The sequence below is a fragment of the Aulostomus chinensis genome, chromosome 18, assembly GCF_037954235.1.
Source record: "Aulostomus chinensis isolate RoL2024-O1b breed Wild chromosome 18, RoL_Achi_v1.0, whole genome shotgun sequence".
Lineage (NCBI taxonomy): Eukaryota > Metazoa > Chordata > Actinopteri > Syngnathiformes > Aulostomidae > Aulostomus > Aulostomus chinensis.
In genome coordinates this window covers 24,919,218-24,940,241 of record NC_141337.1, presented here as the reverse complement: position 1 = coordinate 24,940,241, position 21,024 = coordinate 24,919,218, and the positions used below count along the sequence as shown (strand labels likewise).

At 41.1% G+C, this 21,024-nt stretch overlaps 1 protein-coding gene across 6 annotated transcripts in view; it reads right to left on the bottom strand.

Annotated features, from left to right (window-relative positions):
- Nucleotides 1-7,991: 7,991 nt before the first annotated feature.
- The window catches only part of traf7 (TNF receptor-associated factor 7), a 26,221-nt gene continuing 13,188 nt past the window's right edge, over nucleotides 7,992-21,024 (bottom strand). For all 6 annotated transcript variants that reach the window (XM_086184371.1, XM_086184375.1, XM_086184376.1 and 3 more), the window contains exons 12-22: nucleotides 19,596-19,669; nucleotides 19,382-19,430; nucleotides 18,849-18,976; nucleotides 17,995-18,077; nucleotides 17,861-17,900; nucleotides 17,633-17,749; nucleotides 17,034-17,156; nucleotides 13,992-14,111; nucleotides 13,030-13,161; nucleotides 11,889-12,008; nucleotides 7,992-11,479 (exon numbers count right to left, since the gene is read on the bottom strand). In XM_086184371.1, the coding sequence (XP_086040497.1) occupies nucleotides 11,465-11,479; nucleotides 11,889-12,008; nucleotides 13,030-13,161; nucleotides 13,992-14,111; nucleotides 17,034-17,156; nucleotides 17,633-17,749; nucleotides 17,861-17,900; nucleotides 17,995-18,077; nucleotides 18,849-18,976; nucleotides 19,382-19,430; nucleotides 19,596-19,669 (1,001 nt within the window). In that variant the 3' untranslated portion in view covers nucleotides 7,992-11,464. The remainder of the gene's footprint in view (nucleotides 11,480-11,888; nucleotides 12,009-13,029; nucleotides 13,162-13,991; nucleotides 14,112-17,033; nucleotides 17,157-17,632; nucleotides 17,750-17,860; nucleotides 17,901-17,994; nucleotides 18,078-18,848; nucleotides 18,977-19,381; nucleotides 19,431-19,595; nucleotides 19,670-21,024) is intronic.

Here is a 21,024-nt window from a genome sequence, read left to right as displayed (position 1 = left end):
TACATACATATATATACACATACATATATACATACATATATATACACATACATATATATGTATATATACATACATATATGTATATATAGACAGATAGATAGATAGATAGATAGATATAGATATATAGATATATATATACTACATATTAGAGATTTTTTTTCTCTTCTTGCCGTCAGCTGGCACCACATCATCAACAACATCAGAAACTTATAGGCAGCTGTAGGCCCAGACATACCTGGACAGCTTTTCTCCCACTGACCTTCATGAACTTAGTACAATAATTTCCTCCGCTAAACCATCCACCTGTCTCCTAGACCCCATCCCAACTAAGTTGCATAAAGACTCTTTTCTCCAAGTTAGGTCCTCTCTCTAAGAAATGATCAGTGAGTCACTGTTACTTTGTTACGTTCCACAGTCCTTTTAAGTAGCAGTAATGAACCCCCTTCTCAAAAAAAAAAAAACAACAACTCTGGATCCAGAAGTTTTGGCCAACTACAGACTTACAATATCAAATCTTCCTTTTCTCTCGAAAATTCTGGAGAAAGCAATTGCCAAACAGCTTTCTGACTTCACAGCAACAACTTGTTACTGTTCCAGTCAGGTTTCAGGGTTCATCATAGCACAGAAACATCACTTATCAATGTTACCAATGACCTCCTACTAGCATCAGATGAGAGACTCGTTTCTGTGCTGGTCTTATTAGAACTTAGTGCAGCTTTTGATACAATTGACCGTCATGTCCTATTACAGAGACTGGAACATGTCATTGGCAAGTCAAGTCAATTTTATTTGTATGGCACCAGATCACAGCAAAAGTTATCTCATGACACTTTCCAAGTAGAGCAGGTCTAGTCCCACACTCCTTAAATGAATTTACACCCAACAATTCTCATTAGCATTAAAGGAACCACAATAAACTGGTTTAGGTCATATTTACTCGGTCAATCTCAGTTTGTACTTACTAATGATTATTCCTGAAACCACTACAGTCAGCTATGGTGTTCCACAAGGGTCTGTGCTTAGACCAGCCCACTTCACTCTGTATCTACTTCCACCAGGTCACATAATAAGGAAACACTCGATTCATTTTCACTGTAATGCAGTTGTACTTATCAATGTATCCACATGAAACAACTCAGCTGACTAAAATGGAGGCCTGTCTAAAGGAAATAAAAGCATACATAACCCACAATTTCTTTCTATTAGACTTACAAAACTGAAGTTATTGTGCTGAGCCCAAAACACCTTAGTGTGGCGAGTTGAGTGTAAACTGGACAACGGCACCTTGGGAATTTCACCCAAAGAATTTAATGCAACGAAGGCACACAAATTCTATCCACCCAGGAGCAGTAGACAGTATTCAATACAAAATACAAAGTTTATTGTTATATAAAATACTAAAAACACTTTTTATGCGGGTGGCACAGTGGTGCAGTGGTTAGCACTGTGACCTCACAGCAAGAAGGTTCTGGGTTTGAGCCCCAGTTCAGGTACAGGATCTTTCTGTGTGGAGTCTGCATGATCTCCCTGTGCCTGCATGGGTTCTCTCTGGGTATTCCGGCTTCCTGCCACAGTCCAAAGATATGCAAGTGGGGACTAGGCTGATTGATACTCTGAATTGACCGTAGGTATGAATGTGAGTGTGAATGATTATCCGTCTAGGTACGTTGGCCCTGTGATGGACTCGACCTGTCCAGGGTAAACCCCGCCTCTCGCCCAAAAGCTGCTGGGAAAGACTCCAGCCCCCCCCCCCCCCCCCAATGAAATAAATAACACCCCAATCACACATGACAGACACACTCGGGCGAGTGATTGTGAAGGAGGGGAGGAACCCACAACCAGGAAGAACACAGCACACAAAAAGAGACATCACCACCGTTGAGCCCAGCAACTGGAGGGTAGAGAGGAAAGAAAAAAAACAGGATTTAATGGGGCAAAACAACAAAACACAACATAACAAATCCCCAAAACCTCAAAATGTACATAATTTAAACTGGCATAAATAAAAATTAAAATAATTAAATTAAACAGTGAAAATATATATTGCAGGAAACTTGACCATAACAACACAAAAAAAAGACAAGTAGGATGCACTCTATAAACTCTAATTAGCCATTAATTACACAAACTAATCCAAGCGGAAGACAGTTACTGAAGAGACTGAGCTTAAAGCAACTATTTAATTGAGGCCCCAAACCCAATATGTAAATCACAAATTAACGAAAGGAGAGATACAATCCCAATTTAACAAAACAACCCCACCATTCACCCCCAAGCTAATGAGAAAATATTTAAAAACAGTTGTAGTGTACTAGGCCCCCCCCCCCCCCCCCCTGTACTAGCCACATTCCTCAGGATGTCTTGACAGACCCATAGTCCATAGAGCCATGAACTCCTGGTAATGAACGCTTAAAGCACACAAGAGGGTTCAGAAGAAGCTCGCTGGAAGGCAAGAAGGCCTGGCGACTGGAAGGTTTGAAGCCAAGCAAGACCCGGCACCCTAGGCTGTGGGACAGCAGCATAAGCAGGCATCGGGGGCACTGCAGGTGAGCCAAAGAAATGATAAAACAAATCACTGTGTCAGCAACAAAAACAACAGAAACAACGAAAAAACAACAGAACAAACACAAAAAAAACAAAGCAAAGCAAAACAAAACAAAGCAGCCGTGGTCCAGCTGCAAGGTCTCTCTTCTCGGCTGCCATGGCAAACCCGTCCTGGTCAGGTAACCTTCCCGCACACACTGAAGCCAAGGGGGGGAAGCGGAGCACCCCATGAAACGTGACACACACTGTCTATGATAAAAACAAATTTTACCAAAATGCCAAAACTATCTGAAAAATAAAGAAAATAAGCAGTTGCTGCTTGCCTACCTGAAGCAGGCATGGAGACAGATGCAAGAACGCCAAGACCCAGAAGTGGGCGGGCCTGGGAGCAAAAGAATGCAAGAGGGAGACAAGAGGCCTCACTACCTCCCTTTATAGCCAACTCCTATGCCAATAAGCCCATAAGAGCATTGGAATTTCCACAGTACGATGGTGAACTCCATCCCACTACATTAGGAACAGCATATCTAATGAGATAGGTACCCTAGATGGCATTATCCTTGCCCCAAGCACTACTGTAAGGATCTTTGATCAGATCTGTCCTTTAACTGCGACATATAGTAAATCTCCAAGTCTGCCTTCTTTCATCTCTATAACATCGCTATAAGATCAGACACATCCTGTCTCAAAAAGATGCAGAAAAGCTAGTCCATGCTTTTGTCACTTCCAGGCTGGATTACTGCAATTCCCTCCAATCAGGCTTTACTAATAAGTCCCTAAAAATTCTCCAGCTGGTCCAAAATGCTGCTGCCTGCTTGTTGACTAGAACTGGTAGAAGAGACCATATCTCTCCTGTACTGGCTTCTCTGCATTGGCTCCCTGTCAAATTCAGAATAGAATTCAAAATTCTTCTGAAGCACAAAGTCCTCAACAGTCAGATACCTTCAGCTCTGAAAGAGCTCATAGTCCCCTATTATCCAGCTAGAACCCTTCTCTCCTAGGATGCAGGGTTACTTGTGGTTCTTTAAGTTTTAAAAGTAGAATGAGAGCCAAAGCCTTCAGCTATCAGGCTCCCCTCCCATGGAACCATCTCCTAGTTTCAGTCCTGGATGCAGACACCCTCTCTACATTTAAGAGCAGACTTAAGACCTTCCTTTTTGATAAAGCTTACAGTTGTTAGGGCTGGCTAAGGCTAGCCCTTAGATTTGCTGCTATAGGTGTAGAATGCTGGATGATCTACGATGGTGCACTGGGCTTCTCTCTCGTTCATTCGTCCCTCCTATACTCATAGGTGTTACTAACTCGCCTTCTTCTCTGGGGCCTTTGTGCTCCCCCCTCTTCCTAGATCCCTGACTGATACTGCTGCTTGAGGAGGCTACAGACCTGAAGAAGCTAAAGCTGCCCCCCTGAGCATCAACCTGTTAAGATCCCTGTATGTCATTCTCTTCCCCTTTCTCTCCCAATTTATCTCAACGAACAAATGAAACATGTCGGGCCATACACCTGTGAAATTTATCAATCACATACAGCTTCACAAAATTTATTGTTACAATTATTTATGTTTAACTTGAGTATTTAAAGGTGCCATAGAGAGGTTGAAGGGGGTATTAATTCTTGTTCTGTGGTGTGATATGTAACCCCACTAAAAATGGTTGGGTCTGTGATGGCTCAGAAGCTTCCTAAAGGCTCTCTGAAACCGCTATGTTACCATGTTGGGTTTAGAATGCGTCGTTTGTCCCTATTGGGGTCGTTTCTGACCTCATCTGGCAACCTCATTATTTATGCAAGTGCATGAGTCTGACGGGGATCGGTTGCCGTTGTTTATCTGGCAACCTCATTTAACTACTACACGGTGATTGGCTGCCCTCACTGTCACTAAAAAGAAAGTACCCCACTTTCTCGGCTAACTGTTGCCGGTGCTAAGTGTGACTGCTACTGTCAATTGACAACATTCCATATCATACAACAACATTGGTAAGATAAGCTACCAAGTAGCCACGGCCCATTCGCGGATCCAGCCGTATATGCAGTGGCGGGGTGGCCGTCGGGACAACCGGGAGTTTTCCCGGTGGCCTGGCCCCTTGGTAGCCTGCCTGGCTGGTGAGATTCCTTCCCCCTCAAGCCAGGCCAGGCCAGCTAGCGACAGACAGCGCAGATAAAACAAAGGTGTCAATTGTATCGAGGCCATTCATTCAATCAGTCTGCTCAGTCAGTGCTGCTGCTGCAGGCTCCAGTTTGTGTAGCGCGAGCGAGCGACACAAGAGAGCTGCACTCACTCGGCTCGCGCGCATTATCGCCCCCTCCCGAAACATGTTGAAGGGGCGTGTGTGAAAGAGGTGGGTTCAGTGTGTGTGTGTGTGTGTGTGTGTGTGGGGGGGGGGGGGGGGGGGGCTGACTGAACTGTGACGTAACACTTCAGCCAAAAGAGCATTTGTCCATTTTCCAGCGGCGATTCAAAAAAGGGGAGATACTTCAGAGGTTATGACACTGCCTCACATTTCGTGTGTATTCGCCACAACTGGGGGACGTTGAAGAAACACCAAAAACACGAAAACTTTGATTTTCATTCTAGGTGACCTTTAAGTTTTAGGGGACCTGCTATTTTACTTCACTACATTGATCTCAATCCAGCACTTAGTAATCATTTTGAAGAAGATTTTATATAGAAAACATAGTAAAACCTGATGGTGTATTCTCCCATTTGAAAATGGGACCAGAAGAGCACAGCTAGAACACATGCCACTTTAATATGACCTTCATAGGGCTATAATTCAAGAACAGAAATACATCCATCCATCCATTTTCTCCTGTTTATCTGGGGATGGGCAGCAGGGGCAGCAGCCTAAGCAGAGAGACCCAGACTTCCCTCTCCCTGACTACTTCATCCAGCTCAGGGATCCTGTGGCCTTCTCAGGCCAGCTGAGAGGCACGGTCTCTCCAGCATATCCTGGTTCTACCCAGAGGCCTCCTACCACTTAGACATGCCCTGAACATCCTACCAGGGAGAAATCTGGGAGGCAAGCTGACCAGATACTCGAACCACCTCATGTGACTCCTCTTGATGTGAAGGAACAGTGGCTCTACTCTGCTCCTCCTCCCAGATGGTGGCACTTCTCACTCTATCTCTAAAGGAGAGCCCAGCCTCCCTCTGGAGGAAATTCATTTCGGCCGCTTGTACCTGCAATCTCTTCCTCTCAGTCATTACCCAAAGCTCATGACCATAGGTGAGGGTAGCAACGTAGATTGACCGGTAAATTGAGAGCTTTGCGTTTTGGCTCATCTCTCTCTCTTCACCACGACAGACCGATGCAGAGTCCGCATCACTGTAGACGCTGCACGGGCTTAGACTGCTGCTATAGGGTAAGACTGCCGGGGGATGTCCCATGGTGCACTGGGCTTCTCTCTCCTCCTCTCTGTCCTCCTATATGTGTTGTACATAAATCATACTCATATGTGTTACTAACTCATCTTCTTCTCTGGAGCCTTTGGGCTCCCCACATTCCAGATCCTGGGTGCTGCTGGAGGAGGCTGCAGACCTGAAGAGGCTCAAGCAGTCACCCGTAGCTCCACCTGCTCACGTCCCTGTCTGTCCACCAGTCTCTTTCCATTTCTCTCCCTATTTATCTCCGCCCCTCTCTTTTCTTCTGTATATCTCTTTCTCCATTGTCTGTCTTTATCTCTGCCCCGCTCTCCTGTTTTCTTTCCCCCCCAACAGGTCAAAGAAGAAGGTCATTCTAATCAAGCCTGGATCTGCTCGACGTTCCTGTCAGTTAAAAGGAAGGTTTTCATCGCCACTGTTGCAGGATGTGCTTGCTGATGGAGAATTGTTGGGTGTAAATTAACTGAAGGAGCATGGTACTTGACGGTGTGTAGAAAAAAGTGTCATGAAATAACTTGTTTTGATTTGGTGCTATACAAATAAAATTGACTTGACTTGCACTAATCCACCTGTCTATCTCAAAATCCATCTTTCCCTCACTCGACTCGTGAACAAGATCCCAAGTAGCTCGAACTCCTCCACTTGGGGCAAGGTCTCATCCCTGACCGGGAGATGGCATTCCACCCTTTTCTGGGTGAGGACCATGGACTCTGACTTTGAGGTGCTGATTTTCAACCCAGCTGCTTCACACTCAGCTGCAAACCAATCCAACAAGAGCTGAAGATCACAGGCTGATGAAACCAGTAGGACCACATCATCCACAAAAAGCAGAGATCTGATCCTACAGCCACCTGACGAGATCCCCCCCCCCCCCCCATCACCCTGTCTGTCCCTATAAATTCCGTCCATAAAAGTAATGAACAGAATCCAGGACCAAGCTCTGACACCGGTCATACAGGGAGTGAACTGCCCAAATCAGGAAGTCTGATACCCCGTACTCCCAGAGAACCCCCCCCCCCCCCACAGGATCCCCTGAAGGACACGGTCAAATGCCCTTTCCAAGTCCATAAAAAAATGTATATATATTAACTTAAAATTTTGATATTTAAGCTCAGTATCAAATACTTTTCAACATTTACTTAAGCACAATTTTGAATGAAGACTTCCACAGTGTACTTTTTAATCTGGGTATTTCCATTACTAAGGAACTTAGAAACCCTCCCCAATGCTGATGTTTGATCCGTGAATACGGTCAGGAACAGCACCGGATCCCCATATTCCTGATAGAAAATTCTATCTGTAGATATATCAAGATACTAGATCAAAAACTGCTTTTAGAAATTAATTTCAACTTTCCTACATGAACAGCTACTGCATCCAGTGAGGACTTTTTTTTTCTTTTTTTTTTTTAAAGAAAAAACGAAACAAAAACCAAACTGCTCCTTTTCCAGGGAATTGCTTTTAAACAAATGTGTGGGACCAACTGTTTTTCTCATGGGTCAGACTTAGGTAGCCTGACACAATGCACTACAGACTACATTAACTTTATTACATTAATAAATTAAGCTAACTCACAGCCCCCTTCCTGCTCCAGGCAAGGCAGACTGAGGGTCCTGATGGCATCTTTTCCATGCTCGTGGAAATACTGCAGCAGACAGCCACCTTACATACTGGATCCTGGGCTACTTCACCAACTATCCGCTGTATGTGAGGACATTTACACAACCTAACAAACTGCTTTCTACAAAAGTTCTCTTTAGACTCTGCAGACAGTACAGAGACTTCAACCCAAACTTTGTATACTACTGCATGCTGAGCCACCTCCAGATAATTGAAAGGAAAACCAAAGAATGGGTGGTGCATTTCACCGGGTGCAACGCCCCCGTAGTTATTGTTTCAAACTTGACTATTCACATTTGCTGTTGTGACACGTGTATATTTCCAAATCTTGGGACTAATAAATAGAATAAATAAAAGAATAAATATCTTGTCGAATTAACTCCTGTAAGATGCCAAGTAAAACCATAGCTTCATGTTAAGAATCAAACAAGATATTTTGTAAGTGTACAACAGATTTATTGATCAATGATCAACTCAGGCTTACATGATTAGAAGTACAAGAAATTGCTGACCATTGAGAAACCTTTTTTCTTACCAAGGATGAGTAGCAGGGGCCAAAAAAGCATTGACACCAAAGCAAAAATACCTTGGAACATCTACAAAACTCTCACATGGGCCAAATGCCTGTTTCTGTGGGGGGTGAGGGTGGGTGTATAACACATCTCAATCATTCAAAAATCTGAACCCAATATGGGTGCTCAAATATAATTTAGTAAGCATTCACCTTGGCTCAGTGGCATATCTCTGCATTGGCCTCTCAGAATTTTGGGCTAATTACATTAGTTTGCCTCTACTGCTCGCCCGCCAGTGTTACAAAGCTCAGCAATCATCTGGGTTACTTGTTTTAACCAGATGAGATCAAAACTTGGGGAGGAGAAAGACAATGATATTTTCCTTGCCGTCTCTCACATATAGACAGACACACACACACACAAACACACATATGGCACTCGTTAAAACTCTTACATTGACACAAACAGCCTTCCTCTCTTCTTGATTTAAGCCACTCCCACCCAAGGGTCCAGGCTCTGTATTATGTTACTTGACACAACCACAGGATATAACTGTTAAGCTCCATCATGGCACAAATATAAAACTCAGAATGTTCAAAGTTTTGAAAAGGTGTTTTGTACAGGCTGGTTTCACAGAGCTGAGTAGGCTAATAACCACAACGGACCAGAAGGAAGAATGTGTGGTTTGACAACTACACCAAGTTGAGGTGAGGACCTTCAGGCCTTCAAAAGAGGGGGTCTCATTTTTTTTTAATATGGTTGCAAGATAAAAAATCCTCTTCATCCAAACAATTTCGATTTCGTTTTTCTTTTAGGCTACATTAACAGAACACATTATGTGAAGTTGGAATCAGTTCATTTGAGGATGTGCGAGCAAGGTTCATACGAATGTTATCCACCAATGGAAACCTACAAGTTGGCATCACTAAAGGTATCGTCAACCATAAATTAAAAAGATTCTTGGATTGGATTTAGGATTGCTGCTGAAAACTGGCTTTCTGGCGAACAAAAGTTTAAGATTTCACTTGTTCAACAGTGTAATCTTCACAAATGGACACTTGCATAATTTCTGAAACATAATCAACCTCTGGTTCAGCTCATTGACAACAACTGGTGCTTTTAAGATACAAAAGCTAAATTTTTTATATCATATGCTGTAGAACAAAAACCTAAATACCATAACCAGCATTATGAAAACGCCTAAAACAAAAGAACTGGCTTTAAGATTGGGAACCTGACATTCAACAACTATTTCCAGGTTTTAGGACTTAGTCCTGCACTTTTTAGGTGGTGTAATTTCAATTAATAAAACTGAGTACAGAGAAATGTAATTGGAAATACAACAGCAGTACCGTTAACTCTAAAAGAACAATACAGAATGCAGGAGTGAGGTCTTTTCATTGTTAAAAGCGCAGTTCTTGAAGATTTGCAATCCGTTTGCTTGCTTTAAGATCAACATCCACATACCAACTTACTGTAGGTGAGTCTATATAGTGTGGAACTGGGACACAAGTTGGGATTTGACTTTGGTAGGACAACTGGACCAATACATGTTATTTGTTAAATTTAAAACAACTGATATATAAACAGAACGTTTTGATTTCTGTTCCCATTTTAATTAGGATTGTCCAATAAAATCAATACAGTAATGTACTGCACCCCCCCCCCCCACACACACACACAAAATGTATCACTATTCCACCCCATAGTATCTATATCATATCATAATATATCAATAAAATCATACCATGATCCATTTAAGTTATGGCAGCTATATTTTAATGTATTTCAGTGAGTGGCACAAAAACTTATCTGCACTTTGTTCAATAGGATGGTATTGCAGCTACATTTACTGCATTCAGTAACAGTGTACAATTGTACAACTTTCAAATGTCGTTCTAATAATTTGAATTTAAACTTTTGAATGGAATAGTTTTGACTCACTTCCTCCATTATTTTATCAATGTAATGTAATATGAAACCCCCCTCTATTTTGTAACTTTTAGTAAATTCTGTAGCAGTATCACAATATCTATTTTATCAAATGGCATCCATGTTTAATATACAATTGTGCTGTCAGGTTCTCGCCATACCCAGCCCTAATTTGAAATGTGTTCAATGGGACAAGGATTTTTTTGCTTAAAGATCTTCATTGAGGCCTTGACCTGACTGCTGTCTAAGGCAGGAAAAGATTTCAGTGGGATAACACATACATTCATAATTCACTTCAAAGATGAACACCGTTTTCCCCTCGAACATACTGATGTGAATGTTATTCTCAGAATAGCCCATTGCACTGGAAGCCTAAAGTGACATATCATGGACATCGGCTATAGTAACAGATCATCAGTTTGAAGCTGGGACAAGGCCCTGCATGTCATTGTTGGGCCAATGTTGTAACTTTTCAGCGTGGCAATTCTCAGCATGGTGTCACTACGTTGTATAGACACCTTCTAAAAGATGAAAACTGTCCTGCACTTCAGTGACTCTAACTCACTAGACATGTTTCCTACTCAGTATCAAAGGGACATTCTAGACCACCGGCTTAGTCTTGTTCCTCTCCAGGGGAATGTCCGTAAACTTGGCACAGCTTTCATGGAAGAATGAAACAACATTCCACAAAACTCTGTCAATAATCAAATTCATTCAATGTCAGAGATGTACTTAATTCCCAGATACATATAGTAGCTAAGTACTACTGAAAGGAAAATTCACTGACCCCCTGTACCTCACTGACAGTCATTGTTAATCCAGTAGACAGTTTTTTGGTGACAGTGGCGTCATTAGTTAAATATTGTTTTATGTTGTATGTTTTATGTACCTGCATTAGGTGGTTAAAATAAGTACATGGAATAGCAATATTAAGTCTTACATTATATTTCTGTTTTCTCACAAACATCATACTCTGCCTGCTGCATCTGTGAAACCAGCCGTGGCTTATTTTAGCAAAATGGATTCGGCGTCCTCGCCCGTGCAGCTCTTGTGGCAGGAGCGTTGGCAGAAAGCAAGCATCTCCAACACAAACACTAAACCAATCCTAATCCTTCTAATTTCAGGGACAGAGCGCCCAGTCCATCCGTCACAGGTTTGATTCACTCTGTTGATTGGTGCAACCATAAGGCAGCTTTGTCTTGCTTTGCCCTGTAATCCACAGGCAATGAGGTCACCAAGGATCTTGATCTTGAGGAGACGTTGAGGGTTTAAAAAGCAACACCTAGTAAAACAGTTTTGCTGCAGCTTGATCTGTAAGTGGCATTTTTGACTGGTCTGTGGCCGGACATTCACAATTGATCAACAATAGGTGCCAGAGGGGTAAACCATGTGGATAGATGCAATGTACGTTCATAGTGCCAACTATGGGGGGCACACATGTGAAGTTCACTTGGCGTCTGCAGGAATCACTGGTTGCTTAACACGTCCACACCTGAGAGAGAGAAATACAATGAGAAGACCCAGGTTGCAGGTTGGGTCTAGGACTACATTATGTACTATATTCAGGAGATCTGAGGAAAACAGATTATTATCACATGAGTGAGTACAATAAAACGTGTGTTCCATCAAGGTTTCTGTCAAATATTTTTGCCTCTACATAGGTACAGAGCTGAGCTTTCACGTTACAGACAAGTGTTAGGTTTTGGGCAATGAATTTCTGGGTATTTTTGGGGTCAGTAATTTCTTCTGCATTTTGGGAAGATCAAGAATAAGTAATGAAGTATTCAAAGCAGCTAAGTCCTGACAGAGGGCTGGTATGAACATAGAGCAACATCAATGGCCAGACTGAGCGATAGAAACAGAAACAGGTGCTGATGCTGATACATGGTGGGCAGTGGTACCTTGACAGTGCTGTCCACAGCTCCAGAGAAGAGGCGGCCTCTGGAAACAGCTAGAGCTGTTACACTGCCCTGGTGTCTCAGCAGCGTCTGGGTACAGATCATGTTGTCCATGCTCCACACCTACACAAACAAACAAAGACGCACACATACACACTCAGTTTCAACATATAACACGACACCCTATGAAACACACATCTTCTTGTTACTCCTTTTAAAAAAGATCTTTAATCAATATTTACAAGTCCAACTGATGTTGAGCTTTTATTTATATTCATGAAATCTTGTTGAAATATTTACTGTAACAAATCAACTAAATGCCAAAAGCGTATGGCAGTTTTCCAGTCTTTCACATGGTTTCTCCACTGTATTACAGGCACAGTCGGCAGCCAGGCCTGCTTTACCCCTCCACTGGGCCAAGCTTTTTTTCCAGAGGTTTTCAGACTCCAGTCACAGTGGGGAAGTTAAAGACAGGGAGCATATGCATTTGAAAAGCCCAATGGTGAAATTGTTTGATCAGCAGGTGAGCATAGCAGGTCTGAGATCAGTTTTCTTTTTCCCAGAAGTTATGCCTCAAACATCTTCCAAATATCAGACGCTAACATTATGTTACAACCTCGTCACACGCAATGGGTAAATCTAAAAACCAAGAAAATAACATTGATTTTTTTCAGTCAGAAACCATGGAGGAGACTGCGAGCCTGCACCTAATGAGATAACTTTTGTTGTGATTTGGCGCCACACAAATAAAACTGACTTGACAAGAAGTCTACCACATTACACTGTACAGTTTTCAAGACTCTGCTATATTTGACGACTATGTTGAATGATCACACATGATTACGTAGTCATATTTTTAAATCTGTCAACTTTTAGCACTGACTTAACATCAAATCTGAATCACACCTCCAAATTCTCAATTCCAATACTCCATCTGAAATTTTTTCATCTTGAGGGCCATCCATTAGTAAGTTGCTGACTCATGCTGGGTCTCCATCAGAAAAGGACATTTGGCCATAAGGCTGTAACGAGAGTACCAGGCCCCCTAAAATGATTCTTGCCACTGAGTCAAACAACTTTTCTGGGGGAAACCCTGCACACACACACACGGACATATGAACATGGACACACTGCAGGTTCTTACCCTGAGAGAGCGGTCGTAGGAGGCGCTGAACACTTTGGTTTGGTCCGGGGTTGAGATGACAGCAAGTGCATAAACTGTTCCCACATGACCTGTGAGGGTCCGCACCTGCTCTTTCGACTCAATATCCCACACCTTGGGTGAGCAACACATAATCATCACTGATATTACAGTCCAAACACTGCAGAGGTCTGCTTTTGTCTGAAAACACATTTTGTGGTATAGTTGTGGTCTAGTGGCAGACCTCTTCCTGAGAGACTTTGCGTTATAGGGATGGGTTCTGATTTTTCAAATGTTCAAATATTCATTAAATTTTCTTCTAAAAATTTAAGAATCAAGCAACTATTCATTAATTAACAGAAACTACACACATTACTGCCCACAACTCACAGAAGATTTGTATGACATTTTATGTCAGCAGCAGGGCTCCAATTGATAACCGAGGCTCATGTTATGCGTTGAAGACAGACTTGTGTGTTTCAGTCATTTTGTGAGTAATAAACACAAGGCTGACACACAGGACAAGTATTATAGAATAGTTCCTAGTGATTTTCCAACAGTATTTCTGCTTGAAATGCCCGTCCCTATTTAGCATCATCACATCTTGAGAGCATCTATCGAGACTTGTCATTAAGGGAAAAGGTAGGGTCCAAAAGCAAGACCAGTTCAGAACCACTAGTCAGGTTTTTCCCATCATTTCATTTGTTTTGTAGTAGCTTGCCACAACATCTACACTGATTAAACATTTCACTCAGCCAGTTCAACCAAAACCCCTCTTTTAGTTGATGGTAAATAGATCTTTTTAACACAAACACTAGCCACAACATTGATTTCTTATATTGTCACTATCCTAAGTTACATCTCATTTAATCAAATCATTCCGACAATTGAGCTCCATATGCCATACGCCTTATGCTTCTCTGTATGTATGTATGTGTGTGTGTGTGTCTCTCTCTCTCTCTTACATGGATGAGGTTTTCATAGGTACCACAGACAATGTGGTGGTTGGTGACAGCAATGGAGTAGACGCTGCCACCACTGGTCTGCAGGACGTGGACACATTCCAAAGAGCGAATATCCCAAATCTAATAGCCAGGGTAAAGAAAAAAAGAAAAGAAAAGAAAAAAGAGTCAAATGCGATGGAAGAAACTACATGCTTACAGAGCATACAGAACTCATCTTTCGAACAAATTTCATCAAAATCTATCCTTTTTAAAAGACATTCTGTTAAACAGAAGTGCTGATAATTAAAACACCTCTATAGTAATAGTTAAAAAAAGAACACAGGGAGGGAGGGGAGGAGCTACTCAACAGCTGTAAGTTTTAATCTCTGTAGTAACAGTGTGTTGTCAATCAGTAACCTAACTAGCTCCTCTGGTCAGCCAGTTGTAATACACCACCAGAAACCTGCCTTGAAAAACAGAGAACAACACGCTATACAAGTGACGGGGTGTCACTTCACAAGTGAAGTTGAGCATCAGGCTATCTCCTTGGTGGAGATAATGAGAGTCTAAACAATGTAGATTATATTGAGGAACACAACAGTCCTCTAAAACCAAGCTGGCAAAATGCTCAAAGGGATGATTAAAGAAATTCATGTCAACAGTGTCTATAGTAAAACATGACTGAGCAGAACTGAGAGACAAACTCTGTTCATAAGCATCAGAGAGAGAGGTAAAGTCAATGGCATCTGTCCCTTTCCTAAGTGTTCACTTATTTGCATCAAAATGTCCCCCTCTACTTGTTTTCCCTCTGCATTTGTCGACAGTATCCCTTAGGTATTCATCAGTGACCAACTGCAGCGAGATGATGGGATACATCCACTCAAACACATATGTGGGTATGCAGTAATTCCAACAGAAAAAAGCAAGGTAAAGATTGAGGGTGACAATCAAAGAATGGCTTAGACACAGATTGATTTTTGACAGTCCAGACAGCTGCACATGGAGGTGATGTTAAATCTGATTCCAATCCGATGTCTACAGTTGCATCTTAGTAAAGATGCTTAAACAGGATTTCAAAGTACTTTTGTTTCATTCACAACATGTTTTGTCGTGAAAATTGGCCACCTGAAGTTGTTTCTAGAAGACAGTTCAGCAATGTTTGGACTCAACAAATCTGATCTAATCACTTCCAAATAACAGTGTGGACAAAGATGGATCCAATTTGAGATAAATCAGATGCCAAACAAATCAGATTTGCCTGCTGTCTGAATTAGGCCGTATTTTGTTGAGATAAAACTGGAGGTAGAGTTGGGTGATACACTCTTTTTCAGATTGTCAAATCCTGTTTAATTGAGATTGCCGTTGTAAGGTCCAATCACTCGAGGGCTGGGTGGAGTTACATCACTGATGGGCAGCGTGCATGCCGAACAGCTACATGTAAATTGACTTAGTTGTGAAGAAAAACAGCATAATGCAAATAAAGATACAATTCAAATTAAAAAAAGCTATCGTAGAAGCAGCCCGAGTTATTAGCAACGGACAGGCAGATGAAATTATGCTTTTATAAAACAGTCACTAATGACGATTATGACCACACTTTTCAATGTGTTATATCTACATTGTCAGCCATTTAGAGCCAGGTTTGATATTGAGCTAATTATGCTTGCAGTCACATAGCGACATTACTGCTGTGGACTCACCATCCCTCTGAGGCTACTAAACTGCATCATGCTAGTACAGTTAATAAACCTTGCTGGCCCTTGTTAATGGCAGCTTTTACAAACAAGTATGGCAGCACAAAATGGGTTGATTGCACAATGGCTGTTGCAAGATATTTAGCAAAGAAGTTGGTTCCATTTTACAAAGTAGAGAATAGGAGACTCCAATCAAATTCCTAAATCCATATTAAATGTTAAAAGGCAATCTAATTGCCTAATGAAAAAGTAACAGTGATATGTCCATTCAATCGTTGATTGACAACCTGATGACCAATTGGAACAAGCTTTGCTGGAGGCCTGGACAATTTCCATCAACCACATTGTTAAGTATATTTTTGGTCACCTAGTCAACTCTTCCTGACTCTTTCTGCCTCCCCCTGGAATTTTATTTTTATACAGCAAAATAACACCATCCTCCTTCCAAATCCCACTCAAATCTGTTACTGGCTGATAATCTGTAGCACCTGCCGGAATACTTTAAAATCTTCATTCTGCTGACTGAATGACAAACTGGATAAGCTGCATCCTTGTGTTTGAGGAGTCAAAAATGTAACTGAATAAATTAATGAACTAGTCTTTTGAAAATCATCAAAAATCCAGAGAAAGAAATGAATCAATTTCTCACTATTTTCACTAAACAATTTTTTGATCAAGTCTTTGCACACATTTATTTATATATATCTACTTCTGATTTCGTCAGTTATATTGACATTTTCCATGTTTGAAAATTCTGATAAACACTACCAGAGACAAATAACACCGGATTTTTTGCTGATATAATACATCTCATTTGGCCCAAAGGCAATATTAAGCGATGTTAATGTATGATCTATAAAAAAAACATGCATTCTTCTCATTTTTTTGTGCCAGTGCATGTGTGTACTCTACACATGCTGCTTCACCTGCTCGTTTGAATATGTTATATTTTCCGAAATGGTGACCTGAAACCCACTCATGGTGATGTCCTTTCCCAGCTCTACATTTCACTAGATTTCATCTTAGATTCAGGATATAGTTATGAGAGATATAAAATAAGTGTTAAGTTTCCCTAGTTCTAAAGTATGTAACAGTAGAGTGACGTAACTTGCTGAACGAACCAGGATTTTTTTTAATCTGTTCTGTCCTGTTTTTATCTGTTTGTCTTTATCCACTTAATTATTATGTGTCAAAATCTCAATAATTTGTGAAGGCATCAAAAGACACCCCAAGAAAATTATCACAATTAGGATATCAAGATATCAGGTCAAAAACATCATGATTATTGCTTTTATCCATATCAAATCCAGTAGGACTATTGCAACAGTGCATATGTACACTACTCATATACACGCAATCCTCCACCTACCTTGATGGTTTGGTATGAGCCACTGTACAGGTGGTTCTGGGAGGCCACCAGTGCTCGAACCCAGTGATTTAGGCCAGTTAGCTCCTTCTTCAGCTTCAGCTCTGTTCCCACAATGTCCCATACCTATATAGACTCAGAAAAGCATAGTACATGCAGTTCATGGAAAAGAGAATATAAGGGGACTCAACCTCATGTGCTAACGCAACATAGTACTGCAGCGGCAATGCAGAATTGTGTGAGAATGGAAAGTCCCTGTGAAAGAGCACCCTACACCCCCGGTCAACCACACAAAAGCACAATCATCCCCCTCCTCTTCTCTTACTCCCTTGTAACCATGGAAACATGCAAGGAAACAGGCTCTCCTTACCATCTAGTATCATCAAGTCTCATTCTCGGATTCCTCTGAGTCAAGCTAATTTTGCAGATTAGTAAGTCATTTGATTAGGATTTGATTACAATACAGATTTCTCTCCGTTGACTTACATTTACTCATACAGATCTACTAATCTCCAGACTTTACCAACAGCAAGTAGGGAGTTTAAAAAAATGATACATTAACACAACTTAAAATGACAGAGCCTTTGTGCATATAACTGTACCTTAATGGCTTTGAGGGAGCCGCTGAACAGCATGTTGTGGGAGGAGACCAGCGTACATACAGGGTTGTCATGGGCTCGGATCGTGTTGACTTTCTGCAAGGTCTGGATGTCCCACACCTACACATAGTGCAAAATAATAAGAGAGACAGCCAAGGCAAGCAATTGCAATTTGAATTTTGCACACCTGCTCTTAAAAAGAGTAAGTACTGTGAGTATTATAGTACTTACAATGATAGTACAGTCTGCAGAGCCACTGTATAGCCGGTTTCTAGGGAGACAAAAAACATATATGGCTGAGTCATGCATTGGCAAGGGGCTAGTGTTCATTCCCATGTGACTACTGATCCTAGCTTGTGTCATACCCCTGGATGCACAGTGCCAGAACGATACCATCATGACCCTCCAGGGTTTTCTGACACTTGTAGGTGGTGCAGGTGTCCCAAACCTGGGGGGATGTAGATAAAGAGCAGAAAGCCTTGTTAAAAATGCTTTCTAACTCTTGGTAAGACTTCAGGAAATTAAGTTTATTGTTAGATTTTAATAAATCTGATCATTCCACACTTTTGAGGGGAAGGTAAAAGACTTTCCCTGGAAATGAGTGGGTGAAGACAGTGTTCAAACCTAGGGATAAAACAAACAAGGTTTGTGATGGTTTGGGTGTGATACATACATACAATACATAGGAAGTCCAGTCTGACTAATTCAGCCATGAGCTTGGCCAAGTTTTTTTTTTTTTTTTTTTGGAAGCAGAGCTCATGTTGGTCTTTAAAAGGGCCTGGACAAATAGTGCAGAGTCAGATGGTGCATGCCTACTCATTTTCTGGGTGTAGGAGGTATTCTTAATATGGTGAGAGCATAAATCTGTTTACACCGTAACACTGAGGGAACTTGCCTCTCTTTTCTGATGAAGACATGATTAAAGCTTCAGGTACAATACAGTTAGGATAAGGGTTAGAGCTAGACAAGAAGTGGTTGAGATTAGGAATTAGTCTTTTTTTTAATATCTGAAGAGTCGTTAAATTGCAAAAGAATAATTATTTTCCATGGTGCAATTCATGCTTACTCAATTTTAGGGTAGGTTAGAATGAATTGCAGAGAATATTAATTGTGCATGAAGTGCAAATCCTCTGTTATGGCAAGCCTTCAGTTAATGAAAGTAAGTCAGTGTAATTATCTCAGACGTGATGGAAACACAACACGTGCACATCAGTGTTACCTTGATAGTCTTATCTGAGGATCCAGAGAAGAGGAGGTCTCCAGTGGAGTAGACGCACAGACACCAGACAGGGCCCTGATGGCCAACAAATGTCCCCTTACACTTGAAGATCTGCTGGGGGTCATATGCTACATGTGGGCACAGAGAGGTAAAGTATTGAATGAGTGGCTTTTTTGGAAACCGAACGGAATGAAAGTGGGATGTAAATGAAGTTGAAACAAGAAAACTGACAAACAAAGAAAGAAGGAAAATAGGATGGTCAAAAATAGAACGGAGGATAGAGGAGACAAGAACAATGTTGGTCAAGGAGGAAGATAAAAGTCTTAAAAGTGGAGGACCGACCAGAGCAGTCAGCCCAGGCTTTTCTGTCCATTTCAAAATCAACTGCATTTTAATGATTTGAAAAATACACAAGTTCACCTTATACACAAAAAGTATAACCACTTCCGTCCTCCGCTGGGAGAGTTAAAGAGTGATGAAGAGAGAAAGGAGGAAAGCTTGGCAAGGACACAAAAATAAACCAAGATACTTACAACCCAGGATTCCCATGTTGAGTCTGGCATTGATGTGAGACAACTCATCCTGCAGAAACCCACACAAGAAATCGATAAATCATAAGATGTCTGTAATTTGGTGCTAGCCATCCAGTGCTGCTATTATGGCTCGCTCTATTGTGTTAAAACTTTATTGTAATAATCATACACAGATGCACACTTAGTTGTTTCTACTGATGGCGCACACACTCACATTAAGCATGGAGGCATCTCTGCGAAATTCCATCAGGTCTTCACTCAATTTGCTCTGGTTCTCATCCAGCACATCTGAAAAAACAAAAACAAAACACAGGCACACTTTGAGAAGAACATGACAAAAAAACAGACAGGCTGTAGTATTCCAGATCATCAGGGTCTTAAAATGTTCTTCAGTCAATATTTATCTACAAGCACCCATATAGCATTGCTTTCTTCTTCAAGTAATGAATACAAGAGAGAAATCATGCTAATTTAGGGAATCAGCATGTTGAGGGCTTTTTTCAGGGCTTACCAAAATGCTTTGAGACAAGATGTAAAAAGTCAAGCATCTGGAAGAACTTTCAAATTTGCAGAAATTATGCCAAAAAAAGTCAAGTGCCCAATAAGCCAAAAGAAGCTGAAAACTATAAGTCACTGCTGACCTGTGGCACTTTCCATAAATGTCTTTGGATATTGTTTGCTTAGTTAGTTTGACCTGCATTCTAATAAATGTTGCTTTGGGTGAAGCTTCAATTATTCGCAGGTAATTAACACCTAAGCTTCAAAGCCCAAAAAATTGTATTTGGGACAACTCTTTTTTTGGGGGGGGGGGGGTCTCCCCTGTGAATTTGCTTTTTCTCTAATTCAAATTTGTAAATGTATATGCTGATTACTGCTGGTTTCAATATGAGTAGAATAAACCAAACCAAATCACATCAAATTATAAAACAAGAAATTATGATGAAATGGGCGTTGGTTTAGATCTGTACGGAAAGCTGTTTGGGCATATAATTGATATCAGTGATATCAACCATAGTATAGCTCTACTAGTACTCAAATTTGGAATACATGTACTCAATTTTGCTTTATTAGTGCTAGAGTTGATTTTGCTAGTGAAGAGAAGGTGTCACTAGTAACACTAGTGAAGCAAATCGTGTCACTAGTACAACTAGTAGACCAAAAAAGGTTCACTAGTACAACTAGCAGACCGAAAAAGGTTCACTCATCCTACTTATAGATACTTTTTGTTTTGCTAGTACTACTAGTAGACTTAAAAATGTTCAGTACTACTACTATTAAGCCTTATATGCTAAAGGGTGGGGGGGGGGGGACTAAGCCTTCCCATTGGATTTAAAAAATATTACCACCAATCAGAGTTCCAGATTTGATTATAATCCCTCCTAATTCATTTGCATTACGTTTACTAGTACTACTAGAGACTCTTTTGGCTTTACTAGTACTACTAGTAGACTAAAAACAGTCTACTACTACTTGTAAGATATTTTGAGTTGACTGATGGTAGTACTAGTAAACTAAAGTTTTGCTTTACTATTCCAAATCTAAAGCTATCACTGATATAAATTTTCTACTCAAACGGCTTTCCATAGATCTGAGCATTAACAGGCCATTTTACCAAAATGCATTATTTTGTATTCCACTGAACA